The sequence below is a fragment of the Nicotiana sylvestris genome, chromosome 5 (assembly GCF_000393655.2).
Source record: "Nicotiana sylvestris chromosome 5, ASM39365v2, whole genome shotgun sequence".
NCBI lineage: Eukaryota > Viridiplantae > Streptophyta > Magnoliopsida > Solanales > Solanaceae > Nicotiana > Nicotiana sylvestris.
The window spans coordinates 130,921,933-130,939,814 of NC_091061.1; the positions used below are offsets into that span (position 1 = coordinate 130,921,933).

The 17,882-nt window shown below is 39.0% G+C and overlaps 1 protein-coding gene across 1 annotated transcript; it reads left to right on the forward strand.

Annotated features, from left to right (window-relative positions):
* The first annotated feature begins 12,510 nt into the window (after window positions 1–12,510).
* LOC104228749 (acyl-coenzyme A oxidase 2, peroxisomal) lies at window positions 12,511–17,747 on the forward strand. Its single transcript, XM_009781276.2, has 7 exons — window positions 12,511–13,084; window positions 14,751–14,866; window positions 15,434–16,314; window positions 16,438–16,617; window positions 16,708–16,874; window positions 16,950–17,073; window positions 17,463–17,747. The coding sequence occupies exons 1-7, from the start codon at window positions 12,630–12,632 to the stop codon at window positions 17,622–17,624; spliced, it is 2,085 nt and encodes a 694-aa protein (XP_009779578.1). The 5' UTR covers window positions 12,511–12,629; the 3' UTR covers window positions 17,625–17,747.
* Window positions 17,748–17,882: the final 135 nt, after the last annotated feature.

A 17,882-nucleotide genomic window follows, 5' to 3' on the forward strand; every position in this document is an offset into this window, starting at 1 on the left:
AGTAATACTCTCGACTACCTACTAACTCTCTACCCTAATTCTCAACCTCCACACCCTCCTATCAAGGGTTATGCCCTCAGTAAGTTGAAGTCGCGCCATATCCTGCTTAATCGCTTCTCCCCAATACTTCTTTGGCTGCCCTTTACCTCTTCTCATACCCACTCAAGCCAACCGCTGACACCTCCTTATTGAGGCATTTGAGCTTTTCCTCTTCACATGCCCAAATCATCTAAGACTCGCTTCTCGCATCTTGTCCTTTATGAGGGCCATGCCTACATTTACCAGGGTATCTTCTTTCATAAACTTATCCAACCTAGTATATCCGCATATCCATTCCAACATTCACATTTTTAGCTACTTTAATCTTTTGTATATGAAAGTTTTTGACGGGCCAATACTCTGTCCCATGCAATATAGTCAGTCTAACTACTATTCTGTAGAACTTACCTTTAAGTTTTGGTGGCACATTTTTATCACACAAAGTGCCGGCCATTTCATCCACCCCACCCCTATACGATGTGTGACATCCTCGTCAATCTCCTCATTTGCTTAGATAATTCACCTAAGATACTTGTAACTTCGTCTCTTAGAGGTGACTTATGAATCAAGCCTCACGTTCATGTCTAATTCCCTCGTTACGTTGCTGAACTTGTACTCTAAGTATTCTGTCTTAGTCCTGCTCAACTTGAAATCTTTGGACTCTAAGATCTGTCTCCAGACCTCCAACTTCTTGTTAACATCGCCTCGCGCGTCGTTAACTAGTATTATGTCACTACAAATAACATACACCATGGTGTCTCTCCTTAAATATGGTGTATCAGTGCGTCCATCGCCAAGACAAATAAAAACGAGCTAAGGGAAGATCCTTGGTGTAACCCCATCACAACCAGAAAATAATCTAAGACTCCTCACATTGTCCTTACCTGAGTCTTAGCTCCATCATACATGTCCTTAATCACCCTAGTGTATACTACGGGAATACCTTTAGCCTCCAAACATCTCCAAGGAACCTTCCTTGGGACCTTATCTCACGCTTTCTATAGGTCAATAAACATAATATGCAAATCCTTCTTCCTTTCCATGTACTATTCCACCAACCTCCTAACAAGGTGGATGACTTTCGTAGTCGAACGTCTCGGCATGAATATGAACTGGTTCTCGGATATAGACACAGTCCTCCTTACACTCACTTCTACTATCTTCTCCCAAACTTTCATAGTAAGATTAAGTAACTTGATACTCCTATAGTTGTTATAAATTTATAATTTTGGATTTCTTGTTCTTGTACAGCGGAATCATCATACTCCACCTCCATTCCACGTGCATCTTCTTGTTGCTCCCAAACGCACATACAAGTATACGTGGTCATGCAAGTGATAAAATGATAAGTCGAGTGTCGAACCCACAGAAATTTGTATTAACTACCCACTAAATTCACCAAGATTGTTATTTAGTCGATCCAATCCAAATTCAAAAGTGTGATTATACTAAACAGTAATTCTAACTAGTAACTAAATTATCAAGCAGCAAAATAGTTGTTGTGTATTCAGTAGAGACAAATATTTCAGGGTTGTGATCGATTCACCAATCCTATTGTGTTCTAGTTAACTCTCCCTTTCATATAATTCACTCATGGTTGCAAATTAATCAAAAAATTGCTCTCATAGCCTTCTCCTGAAGTATTACTCGCATATTTAAAATATATTAATGCCTATATTCCTATGAAATCAATATATTAAGAACTCATTAAGATTACGATATCTAATTAAACACGGTGACTAGGTATATTCCTATCCTAACCACAAATCCCCCCCCACCCCTCAGAGTTAAGATCGTGCCTCTTCAATTCTTTTATAATCTAAATATGGCTTTCTCAAGCATAGCATAGATAGTAAATAGAACCTAACTGTTGGCCAGACATATAAGCAATTAATAAACAGAATTAAAGAAACAACCATATATTAGTGAATCGTAATCAAGGTTAATTCAGCGTTAAACAACAATACTCATGGCTAAATCACAATCCCACAACTACGGGTTTTAGCCACTCATGATAGTATCAAACAAATTCATAAGTGTTGGATAATTGAAAATACTAAGAAAAGATGAAGAAATCCAATATATCCTTGCTCCCGGATCATTCTCGTGTGTCTCTAGGTCTAAAGTGTGTCCAAAGTCCAAAAATAATATTTTCCATGTATTTATACCAAGTAGGGTCGGACCTAGACAAAATCTTCCTTTCCGAGCCGAAATAGGAAAACTTGCAAACTTAATGCTTTCCATGCATTACCCAGGGCGTCGCACTAATGCCTTTTCCTGTTAGACCACAAAAAACCCAATCTCTGAACTTTAGAAATTTCTGACAAAACTTTGCATTAATACATCGCACAATGTGCCTCGCACTAGTGCATTTCTTCAGCAGTTGCTTGTTCCTTGAATTTTGACGTCCAAAATTGATCCTCGACCTCCGAACATGATCTCGGCTTAATCCCTTGGGCTTATACTCAGACTTCAAAGCTCCAATTAGCTTGAATTAGTTCCACAACATCTACATAACTCGGAATCACTCCTACAAGGCATAAAAGACACAATAAGTGCAAAACACTAGCGATTAAAGCTCAAGCACAATTAAAGTGTAGTGAATTAGAGTGAAATAAACGACTAAAACACGAGATTATAGCCTACCATCAACACCTCACACTTATATCATTGCTCGTCCTCGATCAATCAAACTACACTTTACAATAACATGACCTTTTTAAACAATCCTCCTAACTCGTCATACCAAGAATATTTAAAGTAGACTAAGCACAAGAGTGTAACATCTTAACCTCAAGATTTGACTCACAAGTACCACACATTATTCACAACTCACTCACTTACTCTAACATAAAGGTTAATGACATTACTTTTCCTTCATGAATCAAGGGACCTCACACAACAAAAGAGAGTAGTTTCACATACAATAAACTTTAAGAACAATTAGGAACTCAGGATAGAAAGAATTCACTCACTCTCAGAAATAACATTCATATGCCACAAAAGATGCACCATAGGCTTGTTCGTAGTATACTACTCTACTAATCGAGCTCATTCAGTCTAAGACCAAGTAGGACTTTAATTAGTAGTAATGTAGGTTGTGAGACTGGTAGGATACATTTAGATATAAGAGTGACTACAACTCCCTAAGCACTTTAATACATACACTTTAACATTTAAATCCCATACTTATGTCAAACCATAACTCCATATTCACATTAATATACATCAACTCCCTACTTCTTTAAGCATAATTATATCAAGAGTTGCCACTTTTAAGGAATATTTTTTACAACAATACAACTATTTTTTTCTTTTCTTTTTCAATTCAAGTGGCTCTTAATTTTTCAAGACAGTGCACCTGTCTCCTTATTTCATTAGTTCCACTCAAAAGCCAAACCAACCACCCCACACTTTAACTTTTACAAAGTTCATAACAATTTGTGCTCATGAGAGGTGAAAAGGTTCAAATAGATGGTTAATTCAAACAAATGGGTAAGGCTTTTAATGTGGTTGCCAAAGAAACAGGATCACAGGATCAAAGGAATTAACTATGATACATAACAATTAGGTGAGTAAAATATATATATCTGGCTCAACAAAGAAGCGCCTATATCACTTCTAAGACTGAACAAAACTACTATTTCTCTTTACAAACACACGGGGCAAGCATTAAACATCAAATGCAATGCACAGATTAACTCATAAACCTCACACACACATGGCACATAACTAACTCAGGATTGGACTCATCAAGACACTCTAGTCAAAGCAGTTATATAAATTTAAGATCATACAATTTAAGATACTTATACAAGAGTCAAAAACCAAGCTTAAGCGTCACAACCAAAGTACTTACTATTCTCAAGGCATAACAAAGTTAAGAGATATTGCTTCAAATCAATTCATAGCACACTGGCTCCTACTCCTAAAAAAATACAACTAACTACACCCGGTTCAAACAAAACCCTTGTAAAAGAGCCGCGACACAAAGAAAAATCAAGGGGTAATTGCTACACTACCTACAAAGAAAATCTTTTTGTCCTTTTTCTTTTCGACTTAAATCTCTCGAGAAAACTGTCTAGGAGATCCATCGTTGGGAAAAGTCCTAATTTTTTGATTTTTTTAAAAACAAAAACTACTACACTAAGAAGAATACTACAACTAAGCTAAAATAGCACAGAAAATTACCCAGACAATCTCCTCACCCCACACTTAAAATTGTGCAATGTCCTCAATGCACATTATAAATAACAAGAGTGTAAAGAGACTCCCTAGTAGGCCAAAGGCCAAAGAATTAGCAGCTCATGGGTACTCAGACTTCCCCCAGGTATGGTCCTTTGTGTGGTCACCCCACACTTAGTTCTCATCATTTAGCTCTTTTTTTTCACCCTTCCAATGGCTTTGCTTCCTACGCTTATAATCCCACAAAAGAAAATAGACACTACAAAAATACTATAATACAAATAAAAATAAAAGAAAAAAGTAAAGTTGGGTTACCTCCTAACAAGCGCCTGATTTAACGTCGCGGCACGACGCAGAGCCTCGCTTACTCATCAGCGAGTACAACTTTGGCCTTCTTACAACCAATTATTCCTCCCCAATAGTGATTGACTCTATGTCAATTCACTAAAAATTTCCTATCACCATTTAATTCACACAACTCAATTTCACTATAAGGAGTGACTCTCACCACCTCAAACGGGCCTGGCCATCTCGATTTTAACTTCCCAGGAAGCAGCTTGAGCCTAGAATTGAACAATAATACCTGTTGGCCTGGCTCTAAGTGACGTGACTTGATACGCTTGTCATGCCATCTTTTCGTTTTCTCTTTGGAAAACTTTGCATTTTCGTAAGAGTGCAGCCTGAACTCATCTAACTCATTCAACTGCAAGAGTCTCTTCTCACCCGCAGCTTCAAGGTCCATATGCAACTTTTTAATGGCCCAGTATACTTTGTGTTCAAGCTCAATAGGCAAGTGACATGCCTTCCCATAAACAAGCTTATACGGCGATGCCCGAATTGGCATTTTGTATGCAGTTCTATACGCCCACAAGGCATCATCTAACTTTGCAGCCCAATCCTTCCTATTCATACTCATCGTCTTCTCTAAGATTTTCTTTATTTCTCTGCTAGACACCTTATCTTGTCCACTTATTTGAGGATGATATGCTATAGTAACTCTATGGTGGACTCCGTATTTAGCTAGAAGGTTATTCAATAACCGATTGCAAAAATGTGTCCCTTCATCACTAATCAAGGCACTGGAGTCCCAAATCTTGAGAATATGTTCTTTTTCACAAATGCAGCTACTACCATGGCAATATTTGTTGGCAATGTGATCACCTCTACCCATTTTGACACATAGTCGACTGCTAGCAAGATGTACTTGTTTCCTCTGGACAAAAGGAATGGTCCCATAAAATCTATCCCCCACATATCAAAAATCTTGACCTCCAGGATGTTAGTCAAAGGCATCTCATGCCTCTTTGTGATTGTTCATGTTCTTTGACACTGCTCACACTTCTTACCAAATGCATGGGCGTCCTTGAATAATGTTGGCCAAAAGAAACCGTACTGTAATACCTTTGCAGTTGTTCTATCGCCTCCATGATGCCCCCCATACGGTGATGCATGAAAATTATACAAGACTAATTCCACCTCCTTTTTTGGAATGCATCTCCTCATCAACTGATCAACATACTGTTTGTATAAGTATGGCTCATCCCAGTAGTAGAAGTTCACATCATGTAGAAACCTCTTTCTAGCTTCAGATTCAGTTTCAGGAGAAAGTACCCCACTCACAAGATAGTTCACATAGTCCGTGTACCATGGGGGAGAGTCTTGGGTGATAGCAAAATGTTGCTCATCATGAAATGCCTCTTTAATTTCTCCACCCTCCTCCACGTGTTCGTGACTTTCTTGCCTTGATAGATGGTCAGCTACATGGTTCTCTGTGCCCTTTTGATTTCGTATTTCTACATCAAATTCCTGCAACAATAAAACCCAGTGCATCAATCTAGCCTTAGATTCCTTTTTTGTAATAGATACCTGATTGATGCATGATCGGCATGGAATATGACTTTCGTTCCCACCAAGTATGCCCTAAATTTCTCACAAGCCCACACCACGGCTAACAACTCCTTTTCAATGGTGGTGTAATTCAGCTGCGCATCATCAAGAGTCTTACTCGCATAGTAGATAGAATAAAATACCTTGTCTTTCCTCTAGCCTAACACTGCCCCAATAACATGGCCATTTGCATCACACGTAAGTTCAAATGGTAAATACCAATCCGGTGCCGTAATAATAGGGGAATCCACCAACTTCTTTTTGATCTCTTCAAATGCCTTTAGGCAGGCGTCATCAAAATTGAAAGTTACATCCTTTAAGAAACTTGCACAAAGGAGTAGCAATTTTTGAAAAATCCTTTATAAAGCATCGATAGAACCCCGTGTGTCCCAAGAAACTCCGGACACCCTTCACAGAAATGGGTGGAGGTAATTTTTCAACTGCCTCCACCTTTGCCTTATCAACTTCAATGCCTCTTCTAGACACTCTATGACCCAACACGATACCTTCCTACACCATAAAATGGCACTTTTTCCAATTCAATACTAGATTTTTTTCTTCACAACAGGCTAACACCTTGCTCAAATTCTTCAAACAGTCATCAAAAGAAGACCCAAAGACTGAAAAATCATCCATAAAGACTTTCACAAATTTTTTTACCATATTGGTAAAAATAGCCATCATGCATCTTTGGAAAGTGGCAGGTGCATTACAAAGATCAAATGGCATGCACTTGAAGGCGAAAGTGCTATAAGGACAAGTAAAAGTGGTCTTCTTCTGATTCTCTAGGCATATGACAATCTAGTTGTACCCCGAATAACCATCAAGGAAGCAATAATATGCATGCCCCACCAACCTGTCCAACATTTGGTCAATGAATGGAAGTGGGAAGTGGTCCTTGCGGGTTGCTTTGTTGAGCCTTCTGTAATCAACGCAAACTCTCCTACCTGTCACAGTGCGAGTAGCTCAGTTTTCTCATTCTATACCACAATCATCCCCCCTTTTTGGGCATAAATTGTATCAGGCTTACCCAGTTACTGTCAGAGATAGGAAAGATAATACCTGCATCCGCCACTTAATTACTTCCTTCTTCACGACCTCTTTCATAATGGGATTTAATCTCCTTTGTTGCTCAATATTGGGGCGGTGTCCATCTTTCAAAAAGATTTTATGCATGGAAAATGATAGACTGATTCCCTTGATGTCAGCAATTGTCCACCCAATAGCCTTTTTATGCTCGCGAAGTACTCTGAGCAATTTTCCTTCTTGTGCATTAGTCAAGATGTATGAGATAATCACTGGCATTGTCTCAGAGTTTCCCAAATAAGCATAGCGTAGATGCACTAAAAAAGGCTTAAGTTCTACCTTTTGAGCTTCTTCAATAGATGAATTAGGAGGGGTCGAAGTGATAGGCCTTTCCAACTCCTCAAATCTTTCAAACCCATGGACATAACTGCAAGACATGTCAAGTACTTGCTCAATTTCTCCCATTATTTCATCTTCACTGTCTTCTTCATCCCTAATCAAAGTTTGTTCAAGAGGATCTATGGGGCTCTTACAAGGCACCAATGATGTAGCATCACTTTCCACCACAGAAATCATGGATAGCTCTTCATAGTGGATTGACAATCTGAGTGCTTTATACACATTGAATACCTCCACTCAATCGTTGGCTCTCATCGTCATCTTTCCATCGCATACATCAATAATAGCTCGACCTGTGGCTAAGAATGGATGCCCAAAAATAAATTGGACTTCCTGATCATGCTCGTAGTTCAAGATAATGAAATCGGCAGGGAATATGAAAGAACCCACTTGAACTAACACATCTTCAATCACTCCTTCAGGATAAGTAAGGGAGCGATCAACCAACTATAAGATTACCGTTGTTGGTCATGGCTCGCCCAGACCCAACTGTCTGAATACATATAGCGGCATCAAATTGATGCTCGCTCCAAGATCACACAAAGCTCGCCCGGTTGCGTGCTTACCAATCGAGATTTGGATAGTGAAACTACCCGGATCCTTCAATTTCTAAGGTAGCTCGCTTTGGATTCTAGAGCTACATTCCTCAGTGAGCGCAGTAATCTCGAATTCGATCAACCTCCTTTTATTTGCCACTATGTCCTTGATGTATTTTGCATATTTGGGTACTTCTTGCAGGATGTCTACTAGTGGAATATTGATTTGCACTTGCTTCAAAATATCAAAAAACTTTTTATACGTGGCATTATCCTTCACTTTCTGCAATCTTTGAGGGAATGGAGGTGGTGGCCTCGCAACTAATGGTGGGGGTTGCTTAGCCACCACCTCTTCAGCTGGCTTCTCTGACTCATTTGATTTTTCTAATTCTAACTCTATAGTGGCTGGCTTCTCATTAAAGGTCACTCTCTCATTCCTCAATGACACGTCATTAATAGATGCCTTAGGATTAGCCTCAGTGTCGCTGGGAAGAGCTCCAACTAGTTGAGTATTTTGGACACTGGCAAGTTGTCCCATTCGTCGCTCCAAATTTCTCATTGTTGCGGCTTGGGCCTGCTGATTAGCCATTACTTTATTCATTATCTCTAATATTTGGGCCTGCTCGTCAGCCATAAATTTCTTTATCATTTCCTCAAGGTGACTCGTCGAGTTTGCATGTTGTTTAGCCTGAGGTGGTCTATATTGTTGTTGAGGTGCTTGTGGCCTATATTGATTCTGAGCACCTTGGTTTCCACCCCAAGAGAAATTTGGGTGGTTCCTCTAGTTGGGATTGTAAGTGTTCTCATACTAGTTTGTCTGGCCCCTATTTGCATTACCCACAAAACAGACAGACTCTAGATTAGCTGGGCATAAGTCGCTTGTATGACCCTCTCCACATACTTCACAAAACAATTGAACCTGATGCACTGGCGGGGCTTGTTGCTTGTTAATAACCAAGTTCATTTGATTGACTTGGTTGGTCAATGTGGAAATCTGTACTGATAATGTAGATATGACATCTAACTCAAGAACCCATGTAGATTTTTGCATTGTGTGTCTGCCCATCTCTCATTGCCAATCAGGATTGCTTTTGGAGAATTTGTTCAATAATATATATATCTCATCAAAGCTTTTCTCCAACACTTGACCTCCAGCTGCAGCATCTACCACAATCTTTGTCTCAGGATGTAGCCCTTCTATGCAAGTGTGAGCTAACACTTTGTTTGTCTGATTGTGATGAGGACAGTCTCTGAGCAGCCCCTTGAACCTCTCCCCAAGTTGAGTATAAAAACTCCCCCGCTTTCTGTTTGAAGGCAACTATTTCACTTCTGATCTTTGCAGTTTTGCTTGAAGGGAGGAACCTTGCCAAAAATTCCTTGCCAGATCATTCCATGATGTAATAGAATTAGTTGGTTCTGCCTTCAGCCATCACTTTGCTTCGCCCAACAGAGAGAACAGGAAAAGTGTGAGCCTCAGATAGTCTGGAGTGACTCCATTAGTGATATAAGTATCACTAATCTCCAAAAAGTTCAGGATATGTTGTTGTGGATCCTCGTGTGGAAGACCCATAAATTACCCATTCGCATGTAGTAGTTGGATCATGCTCTGTTTCAGCTCAAAAGTGCCCAGTGATTCTGGGCTTCACAATACTGAAGGTGACATTAGCAATGATGGGCATCGCCACCTCCTGAACAACCATATGTTGCTCCTCTGCCATGTTCACAGGAAATTGAACAAGTGCCTGAAGATTATTTGTGTTCCTTGCTTCCCTCTACCTCCTATGAAATGTTCTCTCAGGTTCGGGGTCAAAGACTTGAAGTCTATCCTAGCTTCTGACCCTACGCATTCAATCAAAGTTCCTGAGATCATAGCAATAATCAAGTAATGTTAGACTTGACGAAATAAACAATGAAAGCAAAAACGAAAAAGTAGTCAATATTCAAGTCCCCGGCAACGGCGCCAAAAACTTGTTGCTCCCAAACGCGCACGCAAGTATACGTGGTCGTACAAGTAATAAAATAATAAGTCGAGTGTCGAACCCACAAAGACTTGTATTAACTGTCCACTAAATTCACCAAGATTGTTATTCAATCGAGCCAATCTGAATTCAAAAGTGTGATTATACTAAACAATAATTCTAACTAGTAACTAAATTATCACAGCAAAATGGTTGTTGTGTATTCAGTAGAGACAAGTATTTCAGAGTTGTGATCGATTCACCAATACTATTGTGTTCTAGTTAACTCTCCCTTTCATACAATTCACTCATGGTTGCTAATTAATCGAACAATTGCTCTCATAGCCTTCTCCCGAAGTACTACTCGCCTATTCAAAATAGATTAACGTCTATATTCCTATGAAATCAATCTATTAAGAACGTATTAAGATTACGATATTTAATTAAGTATGATGACTAGGTATATTCATATCTTAACCACAAATCCGCCCCCACCCCCTCAGAGTTAAGATCGTTCTCTCTTCAATTCTTCTCTAATCTAAACATGGCTTTCCCAAGCATAACATAGATAGTAAATAGAACCTAACTGCTGGCCAGACAAGTAAGCAGTTAATCACAGAACTAAAGAAACAATCATATATTGGTGAATTGTAATCAAGGTTAAGTCAACGTTAAACAACAATTTCATGGCTAAATCACAACCCCAGAACTATGGGTTCTAGCCACCCATGATAGACAAACAAATTCATAAGTGTTGGATAATTGAAAATACTAAGAAAAGATGAAGAAATCTGAGATATCCTTGCTCCCGGATGTTTCTCGTGTGTCTCTAGGTCTAAAATGTGTCCAAAGTTCAAAAAATAATGTTCTTCCATGTGTTTATACCAAGTTGGGTCAGACTAGACAAAATCTCCCTTTCCTAGCCGAAATAGGAAAACTTGCAAACTTAATGCTTTCCATGCATCGCCTAGTGCGTCGCACTAATGCCTTTTCGTGTCAGACCACAAAAAACCCAGTCTCTAAACTTCAAAAATTTCTGACAAAAAACTTTGCACTAATGAGTCGCACAGTGCCTCACACTAGTGCATTTCTTCAGCATTTGCTTCTTCCTTGAATTTTGACTCGGAATCACCCCTACAAGGCATAAACATACATTAAGTGCAAAACACTAGCGGTTAAAGCTCAGACACAATTAAAGTGTGGTAAATTAGAGTGAAATAAACGACTAAAATACGAGATTATAGCCTACCATCACTTCTCCGTCCTAGAAATGATGTTAAACAACCTAGTCAACCACTCCAAGCTTCCCCTATCCACATACATCCAAAATTCCACCGAAATTTCATTTGGCTCGGTCGCTCTGGCCCTACTCATCTTACACATATCCACCACGACCTACTCAATATTTATGCGCTTACAATACCCAAAATCTCGATGACTCTCGAAATGCTCCAAATCACCCAACATAAAGTTCATGTCCCATATTCATTCAGGAGTTTATGAAAATAAGTATGCCATCTTCGCTTAATCTGTGCCACTTCCATTAAACTCTGTCTTCCTCGTCTTTGATGCCCCTCACTTAGTTCAGATCACGAGCCTTCCCTTTTCTCACTTTGGCCAGCCTAAATAGCTTCTTGTCACCGCCTTTGTCCCCCAGTTCTTCATACAAACGACCAAACGTTGCAGTCTTAGCCTCCGTGACCGCTAACTTTGCCTCCTTCTTAGCCTTCTTATACCTTCTTGGTTCGTCCTCTTCTCCTCCTCGTTCGTGATCTCACTAACTTCAAGTACGTCGCTTTCTTTGCTTCTATTTTTTCTTGGACCTCTTCATGCCACTACTAGTCCCCTTTGTGACCGCCAGAATAACCTTTCGAGACCCGTAACACCTCTCTCTCAACTTCCTTAATGCAGCTCATCGTCATAATCGACATGTCATTCGCATCCCCATTACTCCTTCAGGCCTCCATGGCTAATAATTTCTCCTCAACTCCTGAGCTTTGTCCATAGTCAAGACTCCCACCTAATCTTCGATCGATCCCATTTTGAAGAGCCGAAAGCACAATTAAGGACTAAATTCGGAGTTTAATCCAATGGGTCTCTTAAAAAGAAGAAAGGAACAGATCAACAACAGGCCCCTCGACGATAAAATCTTGCATATTTGAAGTCAAATTTATGCAAAGTCCTTCTCAGAAACAATCCAATTACTACAAACTTAACCCAATAAAGAAAAAAAAACAGATCTTCCAGAAATAGGGAAAAGCCAAAAATATGAAAAAGATATTAGTCTTGAACTCTTGATAGAGACCAATCTCATCCAAATCCTTATTTGCCCATTCCTAATTTCCTATCTTCATCGACATTGAAAGGCGCGCCAAAAATAGCAACTACCTCCTCTCCATCCAATAATGCACTTCCACGTGTCAAGCCAGCCATCATCACACGTCACACTAACGTTCCGTAGAAACTATTTCAATCCCTTCAACATTTCCAACTTCCATAACCATAACACCTCCTTTCTCTCTCTCTACCTATACATACAACAATTCTGTATCTATAGTTCTATACATTCATTCGATTCGCTGTATTTTTTAAAGATTCAATGGAGCTTCAAAAGATCAGCTCAAAGGGTGTCCAGAACACTGAAGAAAATCAAGAAACCGTAAACCGGCGAATCCAACGGTTGACTTTACATCTGAACCCGGTTCAGGACATCACCCCGGTCCACTTAGAGCTGCTAACGTGCGCGTCGGGGAAGGCGAAGACGATTAACGTGAGCACTGTAACACTGTCGGAATACATGAGAGGGAAGCATAGGGATATACAAGAACAAGTTTATGCTTACTTCAATTCAAGACCTGAACTTCAGACGCCAATTGAGATATCAAAAGATGAACACAGAGAATTGTGCATGAAACAACTTGTGGGGTTGGTAAGAGAAGGTGGGATAAGGCCGTTTAGGTATGTGGCTGAAGATCCGGCTAAGTATTTTGCTATTGCTGAAGCTGTTGGAAGTGTTGACATGTCACTTGGCATCAAAATGGGTGTTCAGTACAGGTTATTTCTTTTTCTCTGCCCCTTGCTTTTATATTTTACTGATTTTTTGTATTTATTGTTTTGCTAGCCTCTGTTTTGTTTGTTTGTGTTTATTGTTTTTTCTCTTCCTTTGGTGGCAGTTAGAGGATTATGGAATTAGCTATTTAGGTTTAGTTGGTATGATCAATTTGGTACTGAATAATATCATATTTTGAATTTCTTTTACTCAATTCTTTGTGCTGAATATTTAACCAGAAAGATCAGAAAATATAGGTAATACTAGTATAATTTGTGAAGATAGTCTAATATCTGTCTTTTCTTCTCTTTCTGTGTTTAGTTCTTGTTAGTATTAATTTTGAAGTTATTGTTAATGGAAATTGATCTAGCTTTGATCAACAATATTGTTGTTGTTTTCACTTAGTTAAACATATCTTCCTCGAGTACAACAAGGAGGCAATCATTGGTATAGAAAGGTTGACGGCGTAGCCACGGGCGGATTCAATGTGAACCCAGTAGTTTTTGCCCAAATCATGTATATTTATTAAGAATCTACTAAACATCTATAAATATTTGACTGCGAATCCAGTTATTATAGTATATTAACTTGAGGTCGCTGTAGGAACCCATAAACTTCAAATGTTGGATCCGCCTCTGGCAGCATAGCCACCTCATCATACTTAGGAATTTTGTTATTAAGTTGAACCAAGTTGTGCTATTACACGACTAGGCGTTTTCTATTGTCTTCCCATTGAACTAGCAGCCATACTCTCCAGTTTGCATCGATGCCACACAACTGCCATAGAAAGGGGATAGCTACAAATTCTTTCTTAGCAACTTGAGCATTCTTGCTTGTTTCACTCCTTACAATGCCTCTGATGAAGTTTCTGAAATGGTTTCAATTGCTTTCAGTTGAGTTCAAGAGCAGTAATAGAAACAGAACAGATAGTCTTCCTTTTGAATAAGATGGTAGGGACCAATCTGATTCTTATATTCTCATAGCAGATATTTACATAGAGTTCTAGTCAAGGCCTTGATCCGCTCTTTCGTGTTAATTGAGGTAAGCTAAGGCTTAAACAATGTTGCAAATCTACGTTAGCGATAGCCGTATCTCCATCTAATCCAGACCAGAATAAATTGAGCTTTAGGACTCTCTTATCTTCAATTAATTCTCTTTTAGCAATAAGGAAGACCTGAATGCGAAGAATAAGAGACTTCAAAAGCTTACATTATCCAAGGGAAAAAAAAAGATTCTTAATAAGGTTTTACAATTGGACGTGTAAAACCAGCTATACAGTTTTCTGCTTTTTTGTTAGTATGTGCAAGTGATTTAAGTTCCTTGTAAAAACGACTTGTGACCATGCTTCTGTCCAATTGCCAACTTATCATCTATTCAAGTATGCGAGAACTAGAAAATGTTGCTTCTCTAAATGCATCATCCAAACCTTAAGCCGGTTGGTGACAAAGAGTGTCCTAGTAAAACTTACGTACCATAGGGTTGTTTTTGCTAACTCTCCATTTGTTACAGTGTATTTCCATTAAATGATGTCAACGTGGTGTAATTTTCTGTTAAAGTTGCATTTGTTTCTCAATCTCTATTGCCTATAGCAACTATGATGGATCTTATGTTTTAAGTTTCTCGTTAAAAGAGGTAATAACAAATTCTTACCTGACTGGACTTTCAATGCAGTCTTTGGGGAGGTTCTGTTATCAACTTGGGAACTAAAAAGCACAGAGACAAATATTTTAATGGTATAGACAATGTGGACTACCCTGGCTGCTTTGCAATGACAGAACTTCATCATGGTAAAGTGTGTTGTACCACTTCTTTTATTATTATCGCTTTCACTATCAACTTCCATCTTATAATCCGTGGTAAAAGTCTGTAATGTTTCCGATGCTCTTTGGTGCATTTGCACTACACATACAGTTGTTTTAGTACCTTTTCTCCTAAGAGTATGCAATTTTGTGGAGGGAGATGATATTTGTCTGTCACATAAATAGCCAAAGTAGTGATAGATCCTTTACACATTGGTCAGCGCATATAAGAAATGTTGCTAGGAATTTGCAAGGTTAGTCTGTTCTGTATTTGTCTGTATCCATGACTTATTTACAGCATTATCTTCCAAAGAAATGTTAAGATCATTTTGTCGTTCTCATTTGCATTAAAGGAATATTAAGGCAATATCACTGCAATATCTTGAAGTTGAAGATGCAGTTATGTATAGACCGGGCGGCTAATGAAGTATAACATCCATAAGAATTCCGCTTAATTGAATTAAAAGACTTACCATATAGTGCTTTTTTTTTTTTATTTCGATAATTAGGACACTTGGATTTTCTCTAATTCGTTTTGATCCTTTTGCTAATCAGGTTCAAATGTTCAAGGTCTTCAGACAATTGCCACCTTTGATCCTCTCACAGATGAATTCATAATTGACACGCCAAATGATGGGGCCTTAAAGTGGTGGATTGGTAATGCTGCTGTTCATGGAAAATTTGCAACAGTTTTTGCAAAACTGATGTTACCAACTCATGATACAAAAGGTGTTACCGACATGGGCGTTCATGCATTTATTGTTCCGATAAGGGATATGAAGATCCACAAGACATTACCAGGGGTTGAAATACATGATTGTGGCCATAAAGTTGGCTTGAATGGAGTAGATAATGGTGCATTGAGATTTCGCTCAGTAAGAATTCCACGAGATAACCTTCTTAATCGATTTGGAGACGTCTCACGGGATGGGAAATACACTAGCAGCCTGCCTTCAATCAGCAAAAGATTTGCTGCCACACTTGGAGAACTTGTTGGTGGTAGAGTTGGCCTTGCATATTCTTCTGTGGGTGTCCTCAAGATTGCTGTTGTTATTGCAACAAGATATTCTCTGCTACGCCAGCAATTTGGTCCTCCCAAACAACCTGAAGTTAGTATACTTGACTACCAATCTCAGCAGCACAAGCTTATGCCAATGTTGGCTTCAACTTACGCATTCCATTTTGCCACACTGCATCTGGTGGAGAAATATTCTGAAATGAAGAAGTCTCGTGATGAAGAACTGATAGGGGATGTACATGCACTTTCGGCAGGGCTTAAGGCCTATATCACTTCTTACACAGCAAAGTCATTGAGCACATGTAGAGAAGCTTGTGGCGGCCATGGTTATGCTGCTGTCAATAGGTTTGGAAGTTTGAGGAATGATCATGACATATTTCAGACATTTGAGGGTGACAACACTGTTCTTCTGCAGCAGGTTCAGATTTTGTGATTTCATGTTCATGCCCTCTTTCACACTGAAACAACTGTTCTGTTTCTTAATGATTTTAAACAAAATATAATTAATGAATAGGGTGTAACAAGTTTTCTTATGATCCAGGTAGCCGGTCTTCTATTGAAACAGTATGGGGAGAAATTCCGAGGTGGGCAGCTCACTGTTACATGGAACTACCTAAGACAATCCATGAATTCTTACCTCGCTCAGCCTAACCCAGTAACTGCTAGATGGGAAGGTGAAGCTCACCTACGAGATCCTAACTTCCAATTGGATGCTTTTAGGGTGAGTATTTTGTGGTCATCTGGTTGAGAGTGCATATTGGCATACAACAATATTGTATGTCTAACTAAGCTTTAACTGCTCCTTTTCCAGTATCGTACGTCAAGATTGCTTCAAAGTGTAGCTATCCGGCTTCAGAAGCACTCCAAGACTCTTGGAGGATTTGGTGCTTGGAATAGATGCTTAAATCACCTCTTGACGCTTGCAGAGTCTCATATTGAATCCTTCATCCTTGAAAAATTCATTGAAGCTGTCAAGAAGTACTTCCCGATCAAAATTTGAGAAGCTTGTTCTTTCCTTCAACTAGTATTTATCTAATATCTCCTTTTCTACAGTTGCCTTGATGAAAGCTCTCGTGCTGCCCTAAAACTCGTGTGTGATCTTTATGCCTTGGATAGAATCTGGAATGACATAGGAACTTACCGCAATGTGGACTACGTGGCTCCCAACAAAGCTAAGGTAAGAATCTAGGGAAAATTTTCTGGAACTGCAGTTACTTCATCTTAGTCTCTAAAATCTAACAATGAATGAAACTTAAAACGTTCTAGAATATTATTTTGGAATGTCTGAATCAAATTGTAGATTTGCTGTTTAAGTATGGTTTCTTATGCTCAACACGGGAAGCGAGGTTTATTGTGTCTTTGACCCCCTTCATTTTAGATGCTATAGATGTGCCAGTAGTTTTGCCAACCCTCCTATTTTGATATCCATCTAAATTGAATGGTTCTTGGCAAATATGGTTATCTTAGAAGTCGAATGAGCAAAAACTAAACCCTTTTTTTTTTAATTAACTCTCTCAAGTCAGGTCGATTTTCTTTCACGTCTGACCATCCGCTTTTGATTAACAGGCAATTCACAAGTTAACAGAATATCTATGCTTCCAAGTTAAGAATGTCGCAAGGGAACTCGTTGATGCCTTTGATCTTCCAGATTATGTTACTCGTGCTCCAATCGGTGTGCAGGCTGCATCAGAAGCTTATTCACAGTATACTCAGATTGTTGGTTTCTAGTTTTTTAAAAAAAAAAAAAAAAAAAAGAAAAAAAAGTGGGTGGTTATCTTTTCCTGTTTTTGTTTTTCATCGTCGTTTTCACTGTTCAAAAGGTTCCCCCTTGTCAGTGAATAGTGGGTAGGAGGGAAGAAGAATACAGAAGGATAGATATACTAAAACATGTATCCCCATTCTTTAACCTGGTGTCAAGCTTCCTGTATCACTTTTATCTTGGTATATAAGAAAGTTTGATGAACACTTGTTGCATGAACTATTGTC

What these genes read in the sequence shown, in the direction of transcription:
- LOC104228749 (XM_009781276.2), top strand. Translation starts at nt 12,630, where the DNA reads ATGGAGCTTCAAAAGATCAGCTCAAAGGGTGTCCAGAACACTGAAGAA. An exon ending in TTCATTGAAGCTGTCAAGAA is followed by an intron (nt 16,875 to 16,949) that starts GTACTTCCCGAT and finishes CCTTTTCTACAG; the next exon opens with TTGCCTTGATGAAAGCTCTC. An exon ending in TGGCTCCCAACAAAGCTAAG is followed by an intron (nt 17,074 to 17,462) that starts GTAAGAATCTAG and finishes TTTGATTAACAG; the next exon opens with GCAATTCACAAGTTAACAGA.